Source organism: Enoplosus armatus, chromosome 17, assembly GCF_043641665.1.
Source record: "Enoplosus armatus isolate fEnoArm2 chromosome 17, fEnoArm2.hap1, whole genome shotgun sequence".
NCBI lineage: Eukaryota > Metazoa > Chordata > Actinopteri > Centrarchiformes > Enoplosidae > Enoplosus > Enoplosus armatus.
The window spans coordinates 4,243,074-4,269,447 of NC_092196.1; the positions used below are offsets into that span (position 1 = coordinate 4,243,074).

Here is a 26,374-nt window from a genome sequence, read left to right on the forward strand (position 1 = left end):
GTTAAAAGATAAATAGTTAAAAGAGAAATGGTTAAAAAATAAAGTGAAGATAGAAAATAAGAGAGAATAAAGATTACGAAAAGTGAAAAGAGAGATTAGAAAAACATAAGGGAATAAGTGTGTGTGGTATGGCAGTGTGTGTGTGAGGCTGTGGAATGTTTTTTGTAATGTGTACTTGATATATATGTAGTAGGTGTGATTGAATAGACATATAGATTGTGATTGCTTCAGGAGATTAACAGTTCATAAGGCAAGATATTTTTGTTGATACAGTGTTAAAAAACCAATGAGCTCTTTTCGAAGGGACTTTATAATTTGATAAAAAACATGAGCCCAAAAAGGAGGACATTTATAATTGTATAAGAGAATGAGCCCATTCAGGGACATTAATAGTTTGATAATATAATGAGCCTCTTTGGGACATAAAATCTCGCCCAGGGAGGCTGTTTTCAGTGTGGATGTTAACAATTGTAACTTCAGGAGAATTAGGGTTAGGGTTAGACCGGCAGGGACAGTTTATTTGCATACCCACTAGACAATAATTTGAGAAGTGAAAGGGAAAGAAAATCTCCTGATAAAGAGTATTAAAATGTGTTCTTCTGTGGTTGGTGGATTGCGCAGAAAGTAGAGGAGAAGATTGGATGGTTAAAGGATAAATTCTGTATTTCGGCTGTTGATTGGGAAGATATGGTTCTGGCTTTTGGGTGGACCTCGTCTCTGTCTTTGTGCTTCATACACTGAGTTAACTTTTCTTGAGGAGAGTTGGGCAGGATGTTCGCTCCCCGACAGTCAGTGTAAACTGGAAGTCTTTGTTACTTTCAAGAGGCAGAGAAAAGGGTGGTGTCTCATTTATGAGGGCGGCTCCTTCTAAAAAAAAAAAAAAAAAAAAGAAGCGAGCAGTGAGTGAGCCCTCCCACTTTTTTCTTTTTCTCTCTCTGTGTAAAACAGACAGAGAAAGGGGACAGAGAACTGGAGGTCACGCCAGATTGAAATTATATTAAAATACTTATTCTTTAAATTTATAAATTGATAAAAGCATGTATGAATATAATGAATTGTGATACATTTAATTAAGTTAAAATTGTTTAAAGAGAAACTATTTTAACAAATATCTGTAGTCACCTACATACATATACACTCACATATAACTAATATTATTTCAAAATAGTCACACAGCTTTCCTTTTCAATTATTGATATTTAGTTTGGGGTTCATGTAATACATATAGGGGATATTATATATTAAACTTGGAGGTTTGGCAACGGACTGATCAACTGATGCCTTTAATCTAATAGTGGAGTAGTATTGATTTAATTACTTATTTGTGAACGGTTGATTTGATTCAAATGCAGTTGAAAGCTGCAGAAGAGGATTTCATTGTCTGAGCATGATCTTGTTTGATTTGAGTTAAGATTAAGTGTTGAAATAATTTGGCAATTTAAGATTTTGTTTTTGGACCACTAAACCTTTGGTTTCCTTTGAGGTTGGCAAATTCAGTAGTTTTTCTGGATTGTTTGTGATAATAAGGTGCTTCATAAATGTACTTTTAATTGGTTTTTGATATACTACGAGAGTACAGGGAAGCCATCACAATGTCAAAGATGGACACTAAAATTATGAAAGCAATTACACCTGTTAATGTAGTACAGAAGAATAATCCTCTTGTCAAAGGTGTTTCAGAAATGTCGAAAAAATGGAGCAAGCGTTGGCCGGACATTGATCAACCCTGGCCAGTGGAAGGCACTCTTAACCCAGATGTGATTAAAACAATGCAAGTGCTGGTGGCTACTTATAAAGTAGGGCAAAAGAAAGGTAAGAAGGGACAAAAACGTAAGGATAAGAGACAGACCGAGCTTGGCATTTTGCAGTTATTTGAGAGTGAGGGACAGAAAGCAGTAAAAGCCGCAAAGGAAAGGAGAGAAAGAACGGAAGAAGAGATAGGGAAAAATATGAAGGACAAAGGTCAATGCTCCCTTCTCACATACTGCCTCAGTAAAGAAGCCCCCACCTTATGAGGAAAAGGTGCAGCTCAGTGATGTGTATCCTCAGCTCCCAGTGATCAGCCAGGAGGGCAATTACCACATCAAAGATGAAGATGAGCGAATAATCGAAACGGGAAAAGCCAAAACAACCATAGAAATGTATCCAACCTCCAAATCCAAGAAGAAGAAGACACGCCGGAGAGGTTTGAGTGGACTGAGGTTCAAAAGGATGGAGTTGGGAGATGAGAGTCAGAATGACTCGGATGAGGCCATTGGGGGATAGAGCCAAGCAGTCAAAAAGATGTTGACTAAAGCAGAGGAAAGAGGATGTAGATCAGTCAGGAGTCCAGAGGAAAGTGACACGGATGAGAGTGAAGATGGAGCCAGTGATGAAGATATGGAGGATGAGGAGGAAATAGTGGCAGACGACATAGTGGATCAGTATCCAGTTTTGGTTGTTTAACTTTGAAGTCGTCATAGTGACTACTCTTTTGTGAATATTTTAGGTTTTTTATCATTAGTGTTGATGTATCAGTTTTTCTTTGACTTTCTTTGGTGGGTGTATTCTGTATTATGTTTTGATCGTTGGAGTTTCAGGTAGTGTGATTACTTGGGATGGATGAGTTTACATTCCAAATTGGGTTTAGAATGGTAAAGGGGGGAAATAGAAAATTGAATTCCATTATACATCTCATAAATATGCCATAATTTTGACAATAGGATTATGAACTGAACATTGTGAAAATATGAAAAACAAGGTGAATTAATTGCAAATTACTATACTGCATCTGATGTTTTTGCAAAGATATTGGCTGGTGTTTTCTCTGTTCCCAGGACAATAATGGGGAGAGCAATGTGAAGGTGGAAGCTTGTCCAGGGATCCCCACAGTCTCCATGGACTCAAACACTCAAACATGGACATTGAAAATGGACAAGGGGACTCTGAACAAGGATACTGTAACAATAAAAATTGATAATTCTTATTCAGAACACTATGGGGGACTACATTAAATTGTTTAGTATGTTAGTATAGTTTTTTATATTCATACGTTATTGAGTTTTGTTTATTAATTCGTAACCTGTGTTAGTGATAGCTACATTATATGTCCTTATATACATCAGTACAGGGGACATTGAAGTAGAACAATTAGGTTAGTCAACAATGATCCTGTTCAATTAAAGGTGTTTTTGACTTTTATATAATTACATGAGTGATAATAAAGTGTGTATAACATGGGGTATAAGACTGAGGAAAAGAAAATGTTTTTGGGGTTTATTCATTTTATTTGTTTCGAGTAGAATGTTTTTGTTAAGTTGTGGATACCTTAGGATCTCAGCTTTTTGTTTTGTTTCGGTGGTTAGGGATAGTAATGTTAGGTAGGGAAAGGTCCACTGGAAGGTGCGATGGGTCGACCAGCCTGACTTTGGACATTTTTCAATTTTTTTCGGAGTATTCCTATACGTATTTGCTTAACATTCTGCTCTTACAGTATTTTTAGAACCCTTATTTCTTAATTAGCTTGGAGTGCCTGATCGATGGTTGCCTTGGGCAGAGGGACCATGAGAGAGTTTTCCTGTCTCGATTGTTTGATGGATATTAAAGGAAAGATGGCTGACAGACAGGTTTTTCGCTCTCATACTCCGCCAATTTACCAAATTTCAAAATTGATTACATTACAAATTTCCTATATTACTGAGGCTATGCTGTAACAAGCATGGATGGAAGGGATTTCATGAGTATTCTGTGTGTGTTATAAGATGACACTTACATGGCTAATTGCAAAGATGACTTCTTTATTTTTCATGTATTGCGGGACTTAAAAAGTCCCGAGGGGGGAAATATGATGTGTATTATTTGATACTAATCATAAAAGTAGTCTTTTCGTAAAATGATATGCAGTACAAAGTTGCCATGTATGCAATGTTCCAGGAAAACAACTAGCAGATGTTGGGGCCCATAAAGATAAGATTTATTGTTGTTTAGGAGAGGTCTTGATATGTCAAAGGTCATTCTGAAAAGTCTCTTTTCCTGACCCTGCTATGGGGAACGGAAGTTTACAGACTCGTGTGTTATAGTAGGACCCCATGTATGTCTAAAGGTATAAAAGACGAGCTTGAACAGTGTTCAGGGCAGCAGTACTGATTCGGCTACGGGTGCTGTCCAGGTTAAGATGCGCATGCCTGTTGATCCTGATCTTTGATGCAAATAAAGAATATTATGTGAAAAGTCAGTATCAGCGGAGTTTCCTTCCATCATCAAATCATCGCCTACATCTGGGGAATGAAGAAGAAATTAACAACAATATTCAACGTCCGCGCAGCAGAGTAGCAGAGCGCACCGAGAGAGCTTTGCTTCCTCGAACAGCTTCGAAGTGAAGCTCCGCGGAGACCGCCCGTCACATGCCGACCCAACCAGTGCTGAGCGGGGATCAACCCGAGGAAAACGCCCTCTAACCGCTGCAGGCACCGCAAGAACAAGAAAACACACGAAACGCGCGCTGCTGGAGCCCTCATGGAGAATACTGCGCATCCGCGATGAGACCAGCAGACCTACAGAACCAATTAGGGATCAAATGTGTCACTTGTGTCACTCTGTTAATGAACACATTAAAATGATGTTTTTGTATTATTGCTCTGTTGTCATTCTTTATACTCTAAATACTCCATTACAAGTAAAAGTCTTACATTCAAAAGTTTGCTTAAGTAAAAGTACAAAAGTACTAGTAGATATTCGATTGTTAATACTGGTGCATCAGTGTGTCAGCAGCATGCTGGAGCTGGTCAGAGGGATCGTGAGAGGATTACTGGGAGAGGAAAGAAGAAAAAACGAAAAAAAAGAAAGAGGGTCTCATACGCAAATCTATATTCACGTTTCGGACTTTTCTCAAATCTTTGTTTGTGAAATAATGTCACCTCTTTGGGCCTAAAAGAGATATTTGGGGGGTAAATGGCTCTCCTAGACAGAGGTGACGGGCCACAAAGGTCCGGGACACACTGGTTTCATCTTAAACAGGCTGTTCTGTTTCACGAGCTCATCACATCATTCGGCAAACTAACCAGTAAGTACTGCGCTCTAAAATGTAGTGGAGTTGAAGTAGAAATGGAAATATTTAAGTCTGGTACTTTAGATGTACGGTTACCTTCCAGCACTGACACAGGTGCTTGTGTTTGTCAGAAAGCCTGTGGTGCCTCCTACTCAGGACCGCACCGGAGGAACCAGAGCTCGGCCTCTGGCTCCTCTGTCTATTTCCGCACGCAGGCCAACGCCATCCCGCCTGCTTTTGCCTCCTCCCATGACTCTTGGCAGGGTTCCTGCAGGCACGCCCAGGAATATCGGACGTGTTCCTGCAGGCACGCCCAGGAATATCGGACGTGTTCCTGCAGGCACGCCCAGCAGTATCGGGAGGAGCCGACATTTCCCCTTTATAAGGCCGCTGATCGTTCATTTGAAATCAGGTGTCAGTCTGCTCTCACGCCACAGCAGCTCAGAATCGAAACTACAGCAAACTATGAGCGGAGTCTCGGGAAGCGTCACTGCTGCTCTACAGCAGTCTGTGTCAAACTTGGTCTCTCGGTTTGATGTACAGCTGGACTACGAGGAGCCTCCCGCGCTGGTTGTCGTCATTAGGTTTGACGGACAGAGGCTGGCAGTGATCTCCATCTCCAGACTGCTGATGGTGATATTCAACGTCCGCGCAGCAGAGTAGCAGAGCGCACCGAGAGAGCTTTGCTTCCTCGAACAGCTTCGAAGTGAAGCTCCGCGGAGACCGCCCGTCACATGCCGACCCAACCAGTGCTGAGCGGGGATCAACCCGAGGAAAACGCCCTCTCATCTCTGCAGGCACCGCAACAACAAAATGCACAGACTGCTGCGTATGAGACCAACAGACCTACAGAACCAATTAGGGATCAAATGTGTCACTTGTGTCACTCTGTTAATGAACACATTAAAATGATGTTTTTGTATTATTGCTCTGTTGTCATTCTTTTGGTTTTCTTCAGAAAGCCTTGGGCACAATGGCAACTCAGAAAGAAATCACTGCATCTTCATGAAGTGACCTTCGTGTTTAAGAATGAATCCCAAGTTGGATCCTAGAGATCAGGCTCCCGCCAGAGCGTTTCTAAATTCACCATTAAATGAATGGAGATAAACAGCTTTTAAGAAATCTCCACCACAGTGTCCCACTAACAAAGACAGTGTAGATGGTCCCCTGTTGATGCTCGGCCTACAGGTTACCTGCAGATGTTCATCATCATCATCATCATCATCAGTATGTGCTGCATCACACTGTTCTCTAGCCCTACTGCTAAACCTGCGACTATCTGTACTGTACTCTGAACCCATCTGATGTACTAAAATAAGAAAGTGTTGTTTGTTCACAGTGCAGTCATATGGGGACCTATTTCAGAGGAAGAAGTACTCAGATGTTTTAGTTAAGTAAAAGTACCACTGCAACAATATATAAATACTCCATTACAAGAAAAAGTCTTACATTCAAAAGCTTACTTAAGTAAAAGTACAAAAGTACTAGTAGATATTCGATTGTTAATACTGGTGCATCAGTGTGTCAGCAGCATGCTGGAGCTGGTCAGAGGGATCGTGAGAGGATTACTGGGAGAGGAAAGAAGAAAAAACTAAAACTTCGGGCCATGACACGTGCTGCCATGTGCTGCCATGTCATAGTTGTGGTTGGTGTCCATTTTGTTTACCCCTTGCGTTTTAATTGAAAAAAAAAGGGTCTCATACGCAAATCTATATTCACATTTCGGACTTTTCTCAAATCTTTGCTGTTATTTGTGAAATAATGTCACCTCTTTGGGCCTAAAAAAGATATTTGGAGGGTAAATGGCTCTCCTAGACAGAGGTGACGGGCCACAAAGGTCCGGGACACACTGGTTTCATCTTAAACAGGCTGTTCTGTTTCACGAGCTCTTCCAAGGAAATGTTTTCTGTCAATGAGGTGTTGTCACATCTGTTCCACCATGAAAGTGACACAGAGGAGAATGTGTCTGAGACAGAGGATGATGTTGAGGAGGACCCTGATTATGAGGCGTCCTCCTCTGATGAGAATGAGAGCCTCAGTGTTGACCCTCCTGTTGTCTCTCAACCACCAGCAAACACACTACCTTCCAAAGATGGAAAGTTATCATGGTCCGTCTCCCCACTTGAACAACGGGGTAGACTTAGTGCTGCTAATGTCATCAAAATGGTTCCAGGCCCCACCAGATACGCTGTCGGCCATGTCCAAGACATAAAATCAAATTACTATTTTTGATAACAGAAATTGTTTTTCATTCCAAATGTTATAGACAACAAAAGTATGTACTTAGAAATAATATAAAGCCAATAAAAGACCAAAGAGATATCTCTTTCCGATTTTAGGTCAATCAGTGAGATTTTATGGTGATCTGCATATTTCTCCATAGTAGCGCAACAGGTGTTCTGGATGTATGAGGGGGGGCTGTTTTATTTAAAGGGCTATTTAGGTAGTCAACAAACAAACATAAAGTACCTGACACATAAACTTTAGTAACAATTTTAATTATAATCATTTTCTGGAGGTTTAAGGGGGGGGGGGGGCGGGGGCACGGGAAGATTCCCCGCTCAGCACTGACTGGGTCGGCATGTGACGGACGGTCTCCGCGGACCTTCACTTCGAAGCTGTTTGAGGAAGCAGAGCTGTGACCGCGCTCTGCACACTCCGATCATCGAATAGTCGGAATGAAGACTGCATACTGGGCACTTCGCCCTGCGTCTATACTCAGGACCGCACCGGAGGAACCAGAGCTCGGCCTCTGGTGCGCCACCGGCTCCTCTGTCTGTTTCCGCACGCAGGCCAACGCCATCCCGCCTGCTTTTCTCTGCTGCGCCCCACAGACGGTTTCTGGCGGAGAAAACAGAGCGAGGGGGGGGGGGGGGGGCGTCTCTGCGCCGCTCCTCAGCGGCTGCTTTTACGCTTCCGCTGGATGATTAGGAGCTACGGTCCAACCACTGCTCACTTTTAGTGAAAACACAACACAATCTCAGACCGCCACACGACGGAACGCAACGTTGGGTCGACTAGTTGTCGGTAGACTTTGTTTGAGGAAACACAGGATCGTGTCCGCGTTATGATTCGGTGGAGCTGCGGCGGAACCAGTTTTCAGATTTAACAAGTTAAAAGAGTAACCTTCTTCTTTTCTCCGCAGGCTGAATATTCGGTATAAAGACCCGCAGACTGAAGTGTCGGTGTAAAGACCCGCAGGTTGAATTGTCGGTATAAAGACCCGCAGACTGAATATTCGGTATAAAGACCCGCAGATTGAATATTCGGTATAAAGACCCGCAGACTGAAGTGTCGGTATAAAGACCCGCAGGTTGAAGTGTCGGTATAAAGACCCGCAGACTGAAGTGTCGGTGTAAAGACCCGCAGACTGAAGTGTCGGTATAAAGACCCGCAGATTGAATATTCGGTATAAAGACCCGCAGACTGAAGTGTCGGTGTAAAGACCCGCAGACTGAAGTGTCGGTATAAAGACCCGCAGGTTGAAGTGTCGGTATGAAGACCCGCAGGTTGAAGTGTCGGTGTAAAGACCCGCAGACTGAAGTGTCGGTATAAAGACCCGCAGATCGAATATTCGGTATTAAGGCCGAAGTGTTCCTCTATAAGAACAGAGGACTGGTCGTTCATTTATAATCAGGTGTCAGTCTGCTTTCAGGCCACAGCAGCTCAGAATCGAAACTACAGCAAACTATGAGCGGAGTCCCGGGAAGCGTCACTGCTGCTCTACAGCAGTCTGTGTCAAACTTGGTCTCTCGGTTTGATGTACAGCTGGACTACGAGGAGCCTCCCGCGCTGGTTGTCGTCATTAGGTTTGACGGACAGAGGCTGGCAGTGATCTCCATCTCCAGACTGCTGATGGTGATATTCAACGTCCGCGCAGCAGAGTAGCAGAGCGCACCGAGAGAGCTTTGCTTCCTCGAACAGCTTCGAAGTGAAGCTCCGCGGAGACCGCCCGTCACATGCCGACCCAACCAGTGCTGAGCGGGGATCAACCCGAGGAAAACGCCCTCTCATCTCTGCAGGCACCGCAACATCAAGAAAACGCACGAACCGCGCGCTGCTGGAGCCCTCATGGAGAATACTGCGCATCCGCGATGAGACCAGCAGACCTACAGAACCAATTAGGGATCAAATGTGTCACTTGTGTCACTCTGTTAATGAACACATTAAAATGATGTTTTTGTATTATTGCTCTGTTGTCATTCTTTATACTCTAAATACTCCATTACAAGTAAAAGTCTTACATTCAAAAGTTTACTTAAGTAAAAGTACAAAAGTACTAGTAGATATTCGATTGTTAATACTGGTGCATCAGTGTGTCAGCAGCATGCTGGAGCTGGTCAGAGGGATCGTGAGAGGATTACTGGGAGAGGAAAGAAGAAAAAAACAAAAAAAAAAAGAGGGTCTCATACGCAAATCTATATTCACATTTCGGACTTTTCTCAAATCTTTATTTGTGAAATAATGTCACCTCTTTGGGCCTAAAAGAGATATTTGGGGGGTAAATGGCTCTCCTAGACAGAGGTGACGGGCCACAAAGGTCCGGGACACACTGGTTTCATCTTAAACAGGCTGTTCTGTTTCACGAGCTCATCACATCATTAGGCAAACTAACCAGTAAGTACTGCGTTCTAAAATGTAGTGGAGTTGAAGTAGAAATGGAAATATTTAAGTCTGGTACTTTAGATGTACGGTTACCTTCCAGCACTGACACAGGTGCTTGTGTTTGTCAGAAAGCCTGTGGTGCCTCCTACTCAGGACCGCACGGGAGGAACCAGAGCTCGGCCTCTGGCTCCTCTGTCTACTTCCGCACGCAGGCCAACGCCATCCCGCCTGCTTTTGCCTCCTCCCATGATTCCTGGGAGGGTTCTTGCAGAGACCAGCAGACGTACCGAACCACATTAGGAAAAAATCAAATGCTTCGTCTTCCGCTCTGTTATGAAATCATCAAATGAAATCATTTTGCTGCTGTTGCTCTGTTGTCATTCTTTTAGTTTCCACCAAAAACATTGAGCACAATGACGAACAAGAGAGAAAGCACTACAGATTCATCCGATTATCTGATGTTGAACTCAGACAAGACAGAAGTTATTGTTCTTGGCCCTGAACACCTCAGAAATACAGTATCTAAGGATATTGTTACCCTAGATGGCATTGCCCTGGCCTCCAGTGCCACCGTGAGGAATCTCGGAGTTGTCTTTGATCAGGACATGTCCTTTAACTCCCACGTAAAATAAACTTCACGGACTGCCTTCTTTCACCTCCGTAATATTGCAAAAATCAGGAAGATCCTGTCTCAAACAGATGCAGAAAAATTAGTCCATGCATTTGTCACGTCTAGGCTGGATTATTGCAATTCCTTATTATCAGGCTGTCCCAATAAGTCCCTGAGGACTCTCCAGCTGATCCAGAATGCTGCGGCACGTGTACTGACAGGAACCAGGAAAAGAGATCATATTTCTCCTGTATTAGCTTCTCTGCACTGGCTCCCTGTAAAATCTAGAATAGAGTTTAAAATCCTTCTCCTCACCTACAAAGCTCTTACTGGTCAGGCACCATCATATCTTAAAGAGCTCATAGTACCCTATTACCCCACTAGAGCACTCCGCTCCCAGAATGCAGGGCTGCTTGTGGTTCCTAGAGTCTCCAAAAACAGAACAGGAGCCAGAGCCTTCAGCTATCAAGCTCCTCTCCTGTGGAATCGGCTCCCAGTTTGGGTCCGGGAGGCAGACACACTCTCTACTTTTAAGAGTAGGCTTAAAACTTTGCTTTTTGATAACGCTTATAGTTAAGGGCTGGCTCAGGCCTGCCTGGACCAGCCCCCTAGTTATGCTGCTATAGGCCTACACTGCTGGGGGACTTCCCATGATGTACTGAGCTTTCCTCCTCTCCCTCTTCATCTTTGCACATTCATCACAGTCCAATGCACGTCACTAACTTTATTTCTTCCCCGGAGTTTCTTTGTGCTTTGTCGACTCGTAGGTCGCTGTGGATCGTGGTCCTGGTACGCCTGGGTGCTGCTGCCGCCATGGGCCTGCCTGACTCTCATCACTACAGTTATTATGTTTAGTCGTAGTTCTGTCACTATGAAAGCTCCTATTATTAATCTCAGCTAATATTACAGCTATTTCTACTGTTAGTGCTGCCATACATCTTTGCCTACCTATCTGTCTGTCTGTCTGTCTGTGTCTCTATGTCTATCTCTGTCTATCTCTCTCTCTCTCTCTCTCTCTCTCGCCCACCTCGAGTCTGGTTCTGCTCGAGGTTTCTGCCTCTTAAAAGGAAGTTTTTCCTTGCCACTGTCGCCAAAGTGCTTGCTCATGGTGGGAACTGTTGGGTCTCTGTAATAACATTATAAAGAGTCGGTCTAGACCTGCTCTATTTTGTAAAGTGTCATGAGATGACTTTGTTGTGATTTGGCGCGATATAAATAAAATTGAATTGAACTGAATTGAATTGAATTCATAAAGTGGTCCTCAAATCTCAGCCTTGTCTCAGTGTTAACCCTCCCATTATCTTTGGGGTCAATTTGACCGCAGGCTGTTTTAGCTGTATGAAACATATAAGAAATATCAACATTTTACACACATTTGTTTTGGTTGTTTGTGCATGACATTGAGGTCACTATAACATGCAATTTCATAATCTTCAAAAAGCTTTAGGGCCCTAACCTAACATAACCATAACTGTAGTAGTGCGAGAACCGTTGATAGCTCACACGACATGGGGGTGGAGCAAACATATGAAAGCTTGCACAGCAGCCTTCTAAACCATTTCTCTTGGTGCTCTGTGTGCTCTCTCTTTCTGCTCTCTCTCAACTGAAAATGACTTCCAAGGAAAGGTTTTCTGTCAATGAGGTGTTGTCACATCTGTTCCACCATGAAAGTGACACAGAGGAGAATGTGTCTGAGACAGAGGATGATGTTGAGGAGGACCCTGATTATGAGGCGTCCTCCTCTGATGAGAATGAGAGCCTCAGTGTTGACCCGCCTGTTGTCTCTCAACCACCAGCAAACACACTACCTTCCAAAGATGGAAAGTTATCATGGTCCGTCTCCCCACTTGAACAACGGGGTAGACTTAGTGCTGCTGATGTCATCAAAATGGTTCCAGGCCCCACCAGATACGCTGTCGGCCATGTCCAAGACATAAAATCAAATTACTATTTTTGATAACAGAAATTGTTTTTCATTCCAAATGTTATAGACAACAAAAGTATGTACTTAGAAATAATATAAAGCCAATAAAAGACCAAAGAGATATCTCTTTCCGATTTTAGGTCAATCAGTGAGATTTTATGGTGATCTGCATATTTCTCCATAGTAGCGCAACAGGTGTTCTGGATGTATGAGGGGGGGCTGTTTTATTTAAAGGGCTATTTAGGTAGTCAACAAACAAACATAAAGTACCTGACACATAAACTTTAGTAACAATTTTAATTATAATCATTTTCTGGAGGTTTAAGGGAGGGGGGGGGGGGGGGGGCACGGGAAGATTCCCCGCTCAGCACTGACTGGGTCGGCATGTGACGGGCGGTCTCTCCGCGGAGCTTCACTTCGAAGCTGTTTGAGGAAGCAGAGCTGTGACCGCGCTCTGCACACTCCGATCATCGAATAGTCGGAATGAAGACTGCATACTGGGCACTTCGCCCTGCGTCTATACTCAGGACCGCACCGGAGGAACCAGAGCTCGGCCTCTGGTGCGCCACCGGCTCCTCTGTCTGTTTCCGCACGCAGGCCAACGCCATCCCGCCTGCTTTTCTCTGCTGCGCCCCACAGACGGTTTCTGGCGGAGAAAACAGACCGAGGTGGGGGAGGGGGGGGGAGCCGTCTCTGCGCCGCTCCTCAGCGGCTGCTTTTACGCTTCCGCTGGATGATTAGGAGCTACGGTCCAACCACTGCTCACTTTTAGTGAAAACACAACACAATCTCAGACCGCCACACGACGGAACGCAACATTGGGTCGACTAGTTGTCGGTAGACTTTGTTTGAGGAAACACAGGATCGTGTCCGCGTTATGATTCGGTGGAGCTGCGGCGGAACCAGTTTTCAGATTTAACAAGTTAAAAGAGTAACCTTCTTCTTTTCTCCGCAGGCTGAAGTGTCGGTATAAAGACCCGCAGGTTGAATTGTCGGTATAAAGACCCGCAGGTTGAATATTCGGTGTAAAGACCCGCAGACTGAAGTGTCGGTATAAAGACCCGCAGGTTGAATTGTCGGTATAAAGACCCGCAGGTTGAATATTCGGTGTAAAGACCCGCAGACTGAAGTGTCGGTATAAAGACCCGCAGGTTGAATTGTCGGTATAAAGACCCGCAGGTTGAATATTCGGTATAAAGACCCGCAGGTTGAATATTTGGTGTAAAGACCCGCAGACTGAAGTGTCGGTATAAAGACCCGCAGGTTGAATTGTCGGTATAAAGACCCGCAGGTTGAATATTCGGTATAAAGACCCGCAGGTTGAATATTCGGTATAAAGACCCGCAGGTTGAATTGTCGGTATAAAGACCCGCAGGTCGAAGTGTCGGTATAAAGACCCGCAGACTGAAGTGTCGGTATAAAGACCCGCAGGTTGAAGTGTCGGTATGAAGACCCGCAGGTTGAATATTCGGTATAAAGACCCGCAGATTCAATATTCGGTATAAAGACCCGCAGATTCAATATTCGGTATAAAGACCCGCAGATCGAATATTCGGTATTAAGGCCGAAGTGTTCCTCTATAAGAACAGAGGACTGGTCGTTCATTTATAATCAGGTGTCAGTCTGCTTTCAGGCCACAGCAGCTCAGAATCGAAACTACAGCAAACTATGAGCGGAGTCCCGGGAAGCGTCACTGCTGCTCTACAGCAGTCTGTGTCAAACTTGGTCTCTCGGTTTGATGTACAGCTGGACTACGAGGAGCCTCCCGCGCTGGTTGTCGTCATTAGGTTTGACGGACAGAGGCTGGCAGTGATCTCCATCTCCAGACTGCTGATGGTGATATTGATGTGTATTATTTGATACTAATCATAAAAGTAGTCTTTTCGTAAAATGATATGCAGTACAAAGTTGCCATGTATGCAATGTTCCAGGAAAACAACTAGCAGATGTTGGGGCCCATAAAGATAAGATTTATTGTTGTTTAGGAGAGGTCTTGGTTTGTGAAAGGTCATTCTGAGAGGTCTCTTTTCCTGACCCTGCTATGGGGAACGGAAGTTTACAGACTTGTGTGTTATAGTAGGACCCCATGTATGTCTAAAGGTATAAAAGACGAGGTTGAACAGTGTTCAGGGCAGCAGTACTGATTTGGCTACGGGTGCTGTCCAGGTCTAGATGCGCATGCCTGTTGATCCTGATCTTTGATGCAAATAAAGAATATTATGTGAAAAGTCAGTATCAGCGGAGTTTCCTTCCATCATCGGATCATCGCCTACATCTGGGGAATGAAGAAGAAATTAACAACATAACTTGGCGTCACGAACAGGATTTGCTGCATCCGAATTGACAGCTCAACCCACGAACTACCACATCAAGACGTCAGGTGAGGCTGGTTCGTTTGGTTAGAACTGTTGGTTGCACTAATAAGAAGAATCTGTGTTGATGTAGTGATGTGTTGATGGTGGAAGTGAGATTCCGTCTAAATTAATGTAATACTAAGGATGTAAAAGATAGAAATAAGTGAAAAGAGAAATAAAAGATAGAAATAAGTGAAAAGAGAAATAAACGATAGAAGAAAAAGGAATAATGTTGAAAGGAATAGCTATATTAGTAACAATAAAAGTGTGCTAAAATAACCATGCAGTCAGATTAATGAAGTACAGGGCCCGTACTCTTCTTTAACAGACATGTGTAAATTTAGACATTGTGTGAAAGTTAGCTTTGAATAGTCAAAATGATATTGGTAAAAATAGCAAATTAAGGATCCTGGGCCCAGGATAGTTAGTTAGATAATTGGTTAAAAGAGAAATGGTTAAAAGATAAATAGTTAAAAGAGAAATGGTTAAAAAATAAAGTGAAGATAGAAAACAAGAGAGAATAAAGATTACGAAAAGTGAAAAGAGAGATTATAAAAACATAAGGGAATAAGTGTGTGTGGTATGGCAGTGTGTGTGTGAGGCTGTGGAATGTTTTTTGTAATGTGTACTTGATATATATGTAGTAGGTGTGATTGAATAGACATATAGATTGTGATTGCTTCAGGAGATTAACAGTTCATAAGGCAAGATATTTTTGTTGATACAGTGTTAAAAAACCAATGAGCTCTTTTCGAAGGGACTTTATAATTTGATAAAAAACATGAGCCCAAAAAGGAGGACATTTATAATTGTATAAGAGAACGAGCCCATTCAGGGACATTAATAGTTTGATAATATAATGAGCCTCTTTGGGACATAAAATCTCGCCCAGGGAGGCTGTTTTCAGTGTGGATGTTAACAATTGTAACTTCAGGAGAATTAGGGTTAGGGTTAGACCGGCAGGGACAGTTTATTTGCATACCCACTAGACAATAATTTGAGAAGTGAAAGGGAAAGAAAATCTCCTGATAAAGAGTATTAAAATGTGTTCTTCTGTGGTTGGTGGATTGCGCAGAAAGTAGAGGAGAATATTGGATGGTTATAGGATAAATTCTGTATTTCGGCTGTTGATTGGGAAGATATGGTTCTGGCTTTTGGGTGGACCTCGTCTCTGTCTTTGTGCTTCATACACTGAGTTAACTTTTCTTGAGGAGAGTTGGGCAGGATGTTCGCTCCCCGACAGTCAGTGTAAACTGGAAGTCTTTGTTACTTTCAAGAGGCAGAGAAAAGGGTGGTGTCTCATTTATGAGGGCGGCTCCTTCTAAAAAAAAAAAAGAAAAAAAAGAAGAGAGCAGTGAGTGAGCCCTCCCACTTTTTTCTTTTTCTCTCTCTGTGTAAAACAGACAGAGAACTGGAGGTCACGCCAGATTGAAATTATATTTTTATATTTAAATTTATAAATTGATAAAAGCATGTATGAATATAATGAATTGTGATACATTTAATTAAGTTAAAATTGTTTAAAGAGAAACTCTTTTAACAAATATCTGTAGTCACCTACATACATATACACTCACATATAACTAATATTATTTCAAAATAGTCACACAGCTTTCCTTTTCAATTATTGATATTTAGTTTGGGGTTCATGTAATACATATAGGGGATATTATATATTAAACTTGGAGGTTTGGCAACGGACTGATCAACTGATGCCTTTAATCTAATAGTGGAGTAGTATTGATTTAATTACTTATTTGTGAACGGTTGATTTGATTCAAATGCAGCTGAAAGCTTGTTTGATTTGAGTTAAGATTAAGTGTTGAAATAATTTGGCAATTTAAGATTTTGTTTTTGGACCACTAAACCTTTGGTTTCCTTTGAGGTTGGCAAATTCAGTAGTTTTTCTGGATTGTTTGTGATAATAAGGTGCTTCATAAATGTACTTTTAATTGGTTTTTGATATACTACGAGAGTACAGGGAAGCCATCACAATGTCAAAGATGGACACTAAAATTATGAAAGCAATTACACCTGTTAATGTAGTACAGAAGAATAATCCTCTTGTCAAAGGTGTTTCAGAAATGTCGAAAAAATGGAGCAAGCGTTGGCCGGACATTGATCAACCCTGGCCAGTGGAAGGCACTCTTAACCCAGATGTGATTAAAACAATGCAAGTGCTGGTGGCTACTTATAAAGTAGGGCAAAAGAAAGGTAAGAAGGGACAAAAACGTAAGGATAAGAGACAGACCGAGCTTGGCATTTTGCAGTTATTTGAGAGTGAGGGACAGAAAGTAGTAAAAGCCGCAAAGGAAAGGAGAGAAAGAACGGAAGAAGAGATAGGGAAAAATATGAAGGACAAAGGTCAATGCTCCCTTCTCACATACTGCCTCAGTAAAGAAGCCCCCACCTTATGAGGAAAAGGTGCAGCTCAGTGATGTGTATCCTCAGCTCCCAGTGATCAGCCAGGAGGGCAATTACCACATCAAAGATGAAGATGAGCGAATAATCGAAACGGGAAAAGCCAAAACAACCATAGAAATGTATCCAACCTCCAAATCCAAGAAGAAGAAGACACGCCGGAGAGGTTTGAGTGGACTGAGGTTCAAAAGGATGGAGTTGGGAGATGAGAGTCAGAATGACTCGGATGAGGCCATTGGGGGATAGAGCCAAGCAGTCAAAAAGATGTTGACTAAAGCAGAGGAAAGAGGATGTAGATCAGTCAGGAGTCCAGAGGAAAGTGACACGGATGAGAGTGAAGATGGAGCCAGTGATGAAGATATGGAGGATGAGGAGGAAATAGTGGCAGACGACATAGTGGATCAGTATCCAGTTTTGGTTGTTTAACTTTGAAGTCGTCATAGTGACTACTCTTTTGTGAATATTTTAGGTTTTTTATCATTAGTGTTGATGTATCAGTTTTTCTTTGACTTTCTTTGGTGGGTGTATTCTGTATTATGTTTTGATCGTTGGAGTTTCAGGTAGTGTGATTACTTGGGATGGATGAGTTTACATTCCAAATTGGGTTTAGAATGGTAAAGGGGGGAAATAGAAAATTGAATTCCATTATACATCTCATAAATATGCCATAATTTTGACAATAGGATTATGAACTGAACATTGTGAAAATATGAAAAACAAGGTGAATTAATTGCAAATTACTATACTGCATCTGATGTTTTTGCAAAGATATTGGCTGGTGTTTTCTCTGTTCCCAGGACAATAATGGGGAGAGCAATGTGAAGGTGGCAGCTTGTCCAGGGATCCCCACAGTCTCCATGGACTCAAACACTCAAACATGGACATTGAAAATGGACAAGGGGACTCTGAACAAGGATACTGTAACAATAAAAATTGATAATTCTTATTCAGAACACTATGGGGGACTACATTAAATTGTTTAGTATGTTAGTATAGTTTTTTATATTCATACGTTATTGAGTTTTGTTTATTAATTCGTAACCTGTGTTAGTGATAGCTACATTATATGTCCTTATATACATCACTACAGGGGACATTGAAGTAGAACAATTAGGTTAGTCAACAATGATCTTGTTCAATTAAAGGTGTTTTTGACTTTTATATAATTACATGAGTGATAATAAAGTGTGTATAACATGGGGTATAAGACTGAGGAAAAGAAAATGTTTTTGGGGTTTATTCATTTTATTTGTTTCGAGTAGAATGTTTTTGTTAAGTTGTGGATACCTTAGGATCTCAGCTTTTTGTTTTGTTTCGGTGGTTAGGGATAGTAATGTTAGGTAGGGAAAGGTCCACTGGAAGGTGCGATGGGTCGACCAGCCTGACTTTGGACATTTTTCAATTTTTTTCGGAGTATTCCTACACGTATTTGCTTAACATTCTGCTCTTACAGTATTTTTAGAACCCTTATTTCTTAATTAGCTTGGAGTGCCTGATCGGTGGTTGCCTTGGGCAGAGGGACCATGAGAGAGTTTTCCTGTCTCGATTGTTTGATGGATATTAAAGGAAAGATGGCTGACGGCTGAGGTTTTTCGCTCTCATACTCCGCCAATTTACCAAATTTCAAAATTGATTACATTACAAATTTCATATATTACTGAGGCTATGCTGTAACAAGCATGGATGGAAGGGATTTCATGAGTATTCTGTGTGTGTTATAAGATGACACTTACATGGCTAATTGCAAAGATGACTTCTTTATTTTTCATGTATTGCGGGACTTAAAAAGTCCCGAGGGGGGAAATATGATGTGTATTATTTGATACTAATCATAAAAGTAGTCTTTTCGTAAAATGATATGCAGTACAAAGTTGCCATGTATGCAATGTTCCAGGAAAACAACTAGCAGATGTTGGGGCCCATAAAGATAAGATTTATTGTTGTTTAGGAGAGATCTTGATATGTGAAAGGTCATTCTGAGAGGTCTCTTTTCCTGACCCTGCTATGGGGAACGGAAGTTTACAGACTTGTGTGTTATAGTAGGTGTAGTAGGACCCCATGTATGTCTAAAGGTATAAAAGACGAGCTTGAACAGTGTTCAGGGCAGCAGTACTGATTCGGCTACGGGTGCTGTCCAGGTTAAGATGCGCATGCCTGTTGATCCTGATCTTTGATGCAAATAAAGAGTATTATGTGAAAAGTCAGTATCAGCGGAGTTTCCTTCCATCATCAAATCATCGCCTACATCTGGGGAATGAAGAAGAAATTAACAACAATATTCAACGTCCGCGCAGCAGAGTAGCAGAGCGCACCGAGAGAGCTTTGCTTCCTCGAACAGCTTCGAAGTGAAGCTCCGCGGAGACCGCCCGTCACATGCCGACCCAACCAGTGCTGAGCGGGGATCAACCCGAGGAAAACACCCTCTCATCTCTGCAGGCACCGCAACAACAAGAAAACGCACGAACCGCGCGCTGCTGGAGCCCTCATGGAGAATACTGCGGATGACGCTGAGACCAGCAGACCTACAGAACCAGTTAGTCATCAAATGTGTCACTTGTGTCATGCTATTAACAAACACATTAAAATGATGTGTTTGTATTATTGCTCTGTTGTCATTCATTATACTCTAAATACTCCATTACAAGTAAAAGTCTTACATTCAAAAGCTTACTTAAGTAAAAGTACAAAAGTACTAGTAGATATTCGATTGTTAATACTGGTGCATCAGTGTGTCAGCAGCATGCTGGAGCTGGTCAGAGGGATCGTGAGAGGATTACTGGGAGAGGAAAGAAGAAAAAACGAAGAAAAAAGAGGGTCTCATACGCAAATCTATATTCATGTTTTGGACTTTTCTAAAATCTTTGTCAAATCTTTATTTGTGAAATAATGTCACCTCTTTGGGCCTAAAAGAGATATTTGGGGGGTAAATGGCTCTCCTAGACAGAGGTGACGGGCCACAAAGGTCCGGGACACACTGGTTTCATCTTAAACAGGCTGTTCTGTTTCACGAGCTCATCACATCATTCGGCAAACTAACCAGTAAGTACTGCGCTCTAAAATGTAGTGGAGTTGAAGTAGAAATGGAAATATTTAAGTCTGGTACTTTAGATGTACGGTTACCTTCCAGCACTGACACAGGTGCTTGTGTTTGTCAGAAAGCCTGTGGTAACATGACGTGTTTTCATGTGGATAAAATATTTATTATGTAGAGGTGACGTTAATTGAACATTTGTGTGGACAAACACTGATTCAAAGCAAAGTCATTTTTGCGTGTTGGGGTTTGTTCAACCCTAGATGAAATATGAGCTCCTCCGGCCAGATTAAGCAACCCCGCCTCCCAGAAAGGTTACGTTTGTACGTCACTGAATTCTCGGAGACAGGGCTGGACTAACACTCGCACACTCTCACACAGTGACACATGCAAACATAACCAGTGTGTGTGGGGACATTTTGGCAGCAGGGATGGAGGCCATTAGCAGATGACTGAAGTGCAATATCTCCACATCATGCTGTAATGCTCATTCATTACAGGAGTGGACAGTGGCCTTTAGTGTTCCTTAAATTAACCTGGAAACACACTTGCATGTCAGTTTTTATTGGTTGGTATATTCATTAGCAATAGCATTTGACACATTCCTATTTTTCTAGCACGATTAAAGAATTATCCAAAAGTGTCAGGGATTGGATTTTTCACTGTAAACATCTTAAAATGATATAGTATGGTGTTTCTGTGGATACAAGAACATTATTGCGTTAGTGAATTACTTAAGTAAGGAACGTCAATTTGAAGACAAACCGTGCGGCTTTGAGGGAGGACCTGGACTTGCTGTCCAAGGCAGATGTGCAGTTAGTGTGGACTGTATTAGGAATCCACAGGGGCTAAACACTTAATGCACAAAGGATGTCATACGGACCGCGACATGTTAGGCATTCATCTAAATTGGACATTTGTTGTGACAGCGCTGCTGCTTGGCTCACGCGAGCAGACTGCAGGGTCTTCTTCTTGGCGCCTTGATCATGTTAGCTTAGCAGCAGCCTGCAGGAAGGCAACATAGCTGCAGCACGGGTCTTTCCAGACTGTAAAGCAGCAAATGAAGCCAGAGTCCAAAGTGATTCACAGCTAACTCGTGTGGACAAACTGCAGGTTTTGGCTTTCAAAAGCCTGCTTATCTAATAGTAAGGGGTAAATAGCATTTGCTCCAAGTTACACATTAACGCCAACTATTTTAGTTTCATTAAACTAAATAGACCAAGACAATTAGCATCAATTAGCTTGATCCTAACAGTGTATGCGTTGTATGTTATCTTGTCTAAACAAAATCCGAGCTCATGCTTCCACTGTTAACAGTGGCACTAACATCCAGCCCACGTATCATTTCAACTCAATAGCTGACAATACACTTTTAACCCTCGTGCGCTTGCAGGCAAATGTGTTTGTAAGGTCTCCGTCCCCTTCAAAAACAGACAAATGTAAAATGTCACACGTGCACGCAATCGACTCAAAAACTCACCAGGGTCTAGAAATTCTTTGCACTTCATTTCAAAATTGATCACCGCACAACATACATACAAACTATGTTTCATTTCTGTTGCTATTTTACAAGGTGCGCCATGGCCACAACATTCACAATAGCGGTCCAACACACCACTTTGTTTCATTAAGGAAACAAGGAAGGCAGTTATCATGTAATTCCTCATTAACCGGCCATGTGTTACAGGCGGCAGCACTGCTTGACATTTAAAATAATCTCTGGTGAAGTAGCCTGCTTTACAAGGTGTAAAAGAAATAGAAAAACGTACATTCATATGCGGCATCTATTAGATAGATTTAAATGTGGTAGAAAACAACAGATTTGTTATGTCATTCAGTAACTGTGATTGCACGAGATCTGGCACAAATCTGTCTTCAATGATGAGGCATCTTAGCAAGATAAAGGCATGGCCTCCTCTTGAGGCGATAGAGGCAGCAGAAAGGCTCCAGTGATTAAAATGATCCTTCTAAGGCCTTCGCCATTTGCAGTTATTCCGCCCGGGATTTTATTCTGCAGAAAAGGATCAGGGAGACCGCCATGGCACATATCTGAGGAGAATATATATATATATATATATATATGCATTAGTAAAATATGCAATCACAAAGCAAAGTGAGAAAATGTGTATAAAAAGATAAGAAAGGCTGCTGTGTAATTAAATGATGTATTATTCATACCTAATCAAGTCTCACATGACACAAGATGTTAGTCATTAGATGCCCTAACCTCTGATGCACTTTGGCCTAATGTAATTAATGAAGAGGGTGAGAGATAAGGTCGTACCTCCAGAGCTGCGATTCCCAGGGCCACTGCCACAATAACCACTGTGTTTTCATCAATCAGCTGCTTGATCTTCGGGAAGCAACCGGTGATTGTCTGAAAGAATAAAAGGTAAAAGCGGTGGAGCAAAACTTGAATCAATTGAAATGGTTTTGGGTCTCGCATGTGGATGTTTTTGTTGTTTCTCCTGCTTCCAAAGGCCGTACCGTGAAACTGTCGGCCACCGTTTGACTACATGGGTTACTCAGGCCTGGACAGCACTGTGGTGGCAATTCCTTGTCGTGGGCCAAATAATATGGAGAGTCCACGAAGTCTGAGGAGTTGTAGAATCCACAACATTTTAACTGATGTGGACACAAAGAGAGCGTAAGTTACACAAAGCATCGGTGAGACGGTGCGATCACATTTTGTAATTTGTTCAGCAGAATGATTGCATACCGTGTCCATTGTAGTATTCCACAGTCCTGTGATGTCAGGATTTTTCCCATAGTCGTTCTTGATGTTCTGAACTGCCGCCGTGCCAAACTTGGTAAACAGCTCGTCTGCCTAAAATGCAAGCGTACAGTAGCTTTTACATCCAAGTGCCAAAAGGGCAGCGCCTGTCATGATAATCTGGCTACCGACATCCTCACATAACTCACCAAGGGTCTGAATACCAAGATCACCACTGCTCCGGCAACCTCCGCTATGAAGACCAGCAGCACTATGATGAAGAACTAGGGAAAAGATCAGAATGTTAAACATTTATTGGATTTCAATTTATTTCACTGTATGAATTCTCCATCAGTCAGTAGTAAGCCACATTAAGTGTGTTTCCTTACACCTGTTTATGCGCAGTTTCAATTTGCGCAAAAGAAAAAATATAGTGGAAATGCCGGAATTCAGAAAAAAAAAGTCAAAAAAGTTCGCTTGGCTGAGGTGGAAAAGTTGGTGTATTGTAGTGGATGTTGATTCACGTTGTCTTTTGCAGAGTTTCTGGAAGTTTGGTTGAAATTTGCATCAAAATTTGGATGGAAACTACTGAAACTATGATCGTGACAACACATTTGCACGCAGAAAAGATTGGTTTCGAAAAGTACGCTTATCCTCTTTCAAGCCAAGAGTTACGGTAAACCAGCAGGGAATTAGCTTAGCTTAGCACAAAGACTTTGGGGGAAACAGCTAGCTTGGCTCCGTCCAAAGAAATGAAATGAAATCGGCATACATATATATCACATATCAAGACGTTATATCTCGTAAGTTTAATTAGTAAAGTAAGTGTAAAAACAACTTTTTTAGCTTAGCTTACATGCTCAAAACCTCCGGGGAGGTGTGCTCTGCTGCTCAAAGAAGTCTTGACCAACTTTAGGTTAAAAAAAAAAAAAGTATAATAACTTGCAAAGAAGGCTGGAGCACTTTCCAACGATGGCTACGCGGTGTACTTTATTTCTCAGCTTTCGACAACAGCCACGTTCTGGTTTCACTGCTTACCATCTTTATGCTAAGCTAACCGGCTGCTGGCGGCAGCTTCAGATATAGCGTACAGATATGAGAGTGGCACCAATCTAACTCTCTGCAAGGAAGCGAATAAGCTGACGAACTATTCCTTTAACCCTCTTGTGGAGCAGCAGACGATCACCCACCAGCAGCAGCATACACCGGCTCTCCCTGACGGCTCCGCAGCAGCCCAGGAAGCCGATGACGAGCAGGAGCGCTCCTATTGCGATCAGCAGGTAGCCCACATTGAGCACCTGACTGAGCTCTGCCGGCGCGTTTTCGATCTTCCCGAGAAAGCTGAGGATGGAGCCGCTGTCCACCTTCACCCAGATCCCAACGCCCAGGATGGCAGCACCCGCCAACTGAGGGAGAGTGAGGAAGAAGAAGGTCACGTGAAGGTCAGTTTATTTGTCATGGGGAGTAGTGCTCAAACAGACGTGGACATTTGCTGAGCTGCAATATTGTAGGTTTGTAGAATCCAGAATTTTGGGGCTTGACCCATGTTAGGGACTAAAAGTCAGGATACATCGGCCTCTGCTGCTTCAAATTTGACCATTCTTTCCTGACATCTGGCTCTCACAAGTCCAACAACGTCATGGAAGTGCAATACTAAATCACTGAAGTGCCCTTTTAAAAAATGCTCTTCCTCTGGTGTATTCCTGCCAAGTAAAACGGGAATAACAGTTGGACAGCTGCATCGAACAGAGAGGATATTTTACATTTTGTGCATTTTGATACTTCAGGTCCAATTCGGCCTCGCAAGTGTGGTGAAATGCCACGTCGATTCGTTCCTGCGTCACAAAGTTACCATTGTTCTGTTGATGCGCGCAGAAGTGAAACGTAAACGCGGCAGTGTGTTCTCTGGAAAACAGAATCACATTTTCTTAGTGTATCTAATCAAACATTAAAACTTACAAAGATGATGCCATTGAAGACAAACATCATGCCTTTGAGGAATCCAAAGCATCCCATTTTTGCTGCCGATTGTTCTACCTGCAGAGGGAAAAAAGGAATAAGACATTTTTTTCAATATTCACTCCCATGATGTCTCATGCAGATTTCATATGACACCGTCTCTATCTTTAAATATGTACGCACGTAACTCATGTGTGTGCACAGCATTAATCATCTGGATGTGATGTGTTGTCCTGAGTTTCACTGTGTCATTATGCACTGCCGATTAGGTGACAAATCAACAGTGGGATTGTGTTGTTTTTCTCTGTGAAGTGGGAGGGAAAGGGGTGGGGAGAGGGGGGAAAACACCTGCCACTTTCCCAACTCCTCACCTTTTACCCTTTGCAAGCTTAATAACTTATCTTTCTCAAACACTCAGAGTGCCCCGAGCCTTTCATTTCAGCCCTGACGACATTTACCGCACACATATCGCCGTACGTGGGGCTGGGGTGAGGGCTTTGTTTAGTTTGGTATTAATGGGAGTGGAGAGGTGACGATTGAGGAAGTATGCCACAATGTATTTTGTGTTTCTCTAAGCCAGTGGTATGCAAATGAAGAAGGGAACCGAACTCAGGACATTGACACTGTTGACATGGACATGTTTCCTCTCTCTGCAACTTTCCCTTTTTTGCGTTCAAATTCAGAACATTTTGCTCTAATACTTGAAAATCGTGAACTTAAAGTTGATATGGTTTAAGTTCTATGGACACAAATGCAGCGTATTAAAAAAAACAAAGACTCTAGTGCGTGTATTTGCATAGAAAAGTCTGTGGCCGGCCAGCCGATCCAACACACCCATTACCTTGGGATGAGTTAGACTATGGTGCTGATACTAAGAGGTACATTACAGCCCATGAACTACCTCTATATCTGTTGGCACGCACATGCATACACAACTCAGTCTCTTTAGTGTCTTTCACACTCATTTGTGCTCACACAAATACATAATGTGCATCTTTCTTCATCATCTTGACTCATCAAACAGGCACACACACACACATTGCTGTATCCTATCTCCAAATCTCCTCCTCCCACCCCCTTTTACAACCCCTACTGTTTCAGAGTCACTTCAAGATTGGCACTTCCAAATGTGTGTGTGTGTGTGTGTGTGTGTGTGTGTGTGTGTGTGTGTGTGTGTGTGTGTGTGTGTGTGTGTGTGTCGACCTCCCAGATGGGGAACAGTGCCCTTTGTGCGGCGTGACAAAACAGACAAATTGTTATCCCCGACCACAATGACTGAGCAGACCTCCATTGTGTGTAGCAACAGGCTGCTTTCTGAGAACTGGGATATCCCTGATGGCCTCTTCTCACTATTATTTGACGCATACGTACTGCTGTCCACCACAGCCTTTACAGTTATTTTCTTTCCCTGACATCTCCCAAAAAACATCCGCTCAGACAAACGTGTCAAATAAACCCAAAACAGGAAGTGGCTTGTCAGTCCATTCGGCCCATGTCGAGTAAAGCTGGTCGCCATCAAGTTAATCATACATTCGGGGACCGGGATGCCCTCAGAAACATAACGAGCGGTTGCCTTGACTCCCCCAAACTCCCTCAGCCGTTTCACTCCTCTGAGCTTTTCCCACTTCCTCATGGTCAGTGACTGCACTCTTGACTCCCAGGACTCGGCCTGGTGATGTATTAACAAGCCAGAGTCGCATGTAAATCTGAAAAGGTCCCAGCAATGACTGA

At 42.5% G+C, this 26,374-nt stretch overlaps 1 protein-coding gene across 1 annotated transcript; it reads right to left on the reverse strand.

The window, feature by feature from the left end:
• Nucleotides 1–21,438: 21,438 nt before the first annotated feature.
• tspan34b (tetraspanin 34b) lies at nucleotides 21,439–24,712 on the reverse strand. The gene is made up of 7 exons (XM_070923573.1): nucleotides 24,644–24,712; nucleotides 23,875–24,090; nucleotides 22,894–22,968; nucleotides 22,691–22,798; nucleotides 22,459–22,596; nucleotides 22,256–22,348; nucleotides 21,439–22,020 (listed from the first exon to the last, which is right to left on the reverse strand). Exons 1-7 carry the CDS (start codon nucleotides 24,698–24,700, stop codon nucleotides 21,961–21,963), a joined length of 747 nt encoding a protein of 248 aa, XP_070779674.1. The 5' UTR covers nucleotides 24,701–24,712; the 3' UTR covers nucleotides 21,439–21,960.
• Between the last annotated feature and the right edge of the window lie 1,662 nt (nucleotides 24,713–26,374).

Bases quoted from the DNA above. Each gene is read 5' to 3' on its own strand.
- tspan34b (XM_070923573.1), bottom strand. From the start codon at position 24,700: ATGGGATGCTTTGGATTCCTCAAAGGCATGATGTTTGTCTTCAATGGC. The intron at 22,969-23,874 runs GTGGGTGATCGT...TCTTTTCCCTAG, and splicing joins GCCGGTGTATGCTGCTGCTG to TTCTTCATCATAGTGCTGCT. The intron at 22,597-22,690 runs GTATGCAATCAT...TGTCCACATCAG, and splicing joins GGAATACTACAATGGACACG to TTAAAATGTTGTGGATTCTA.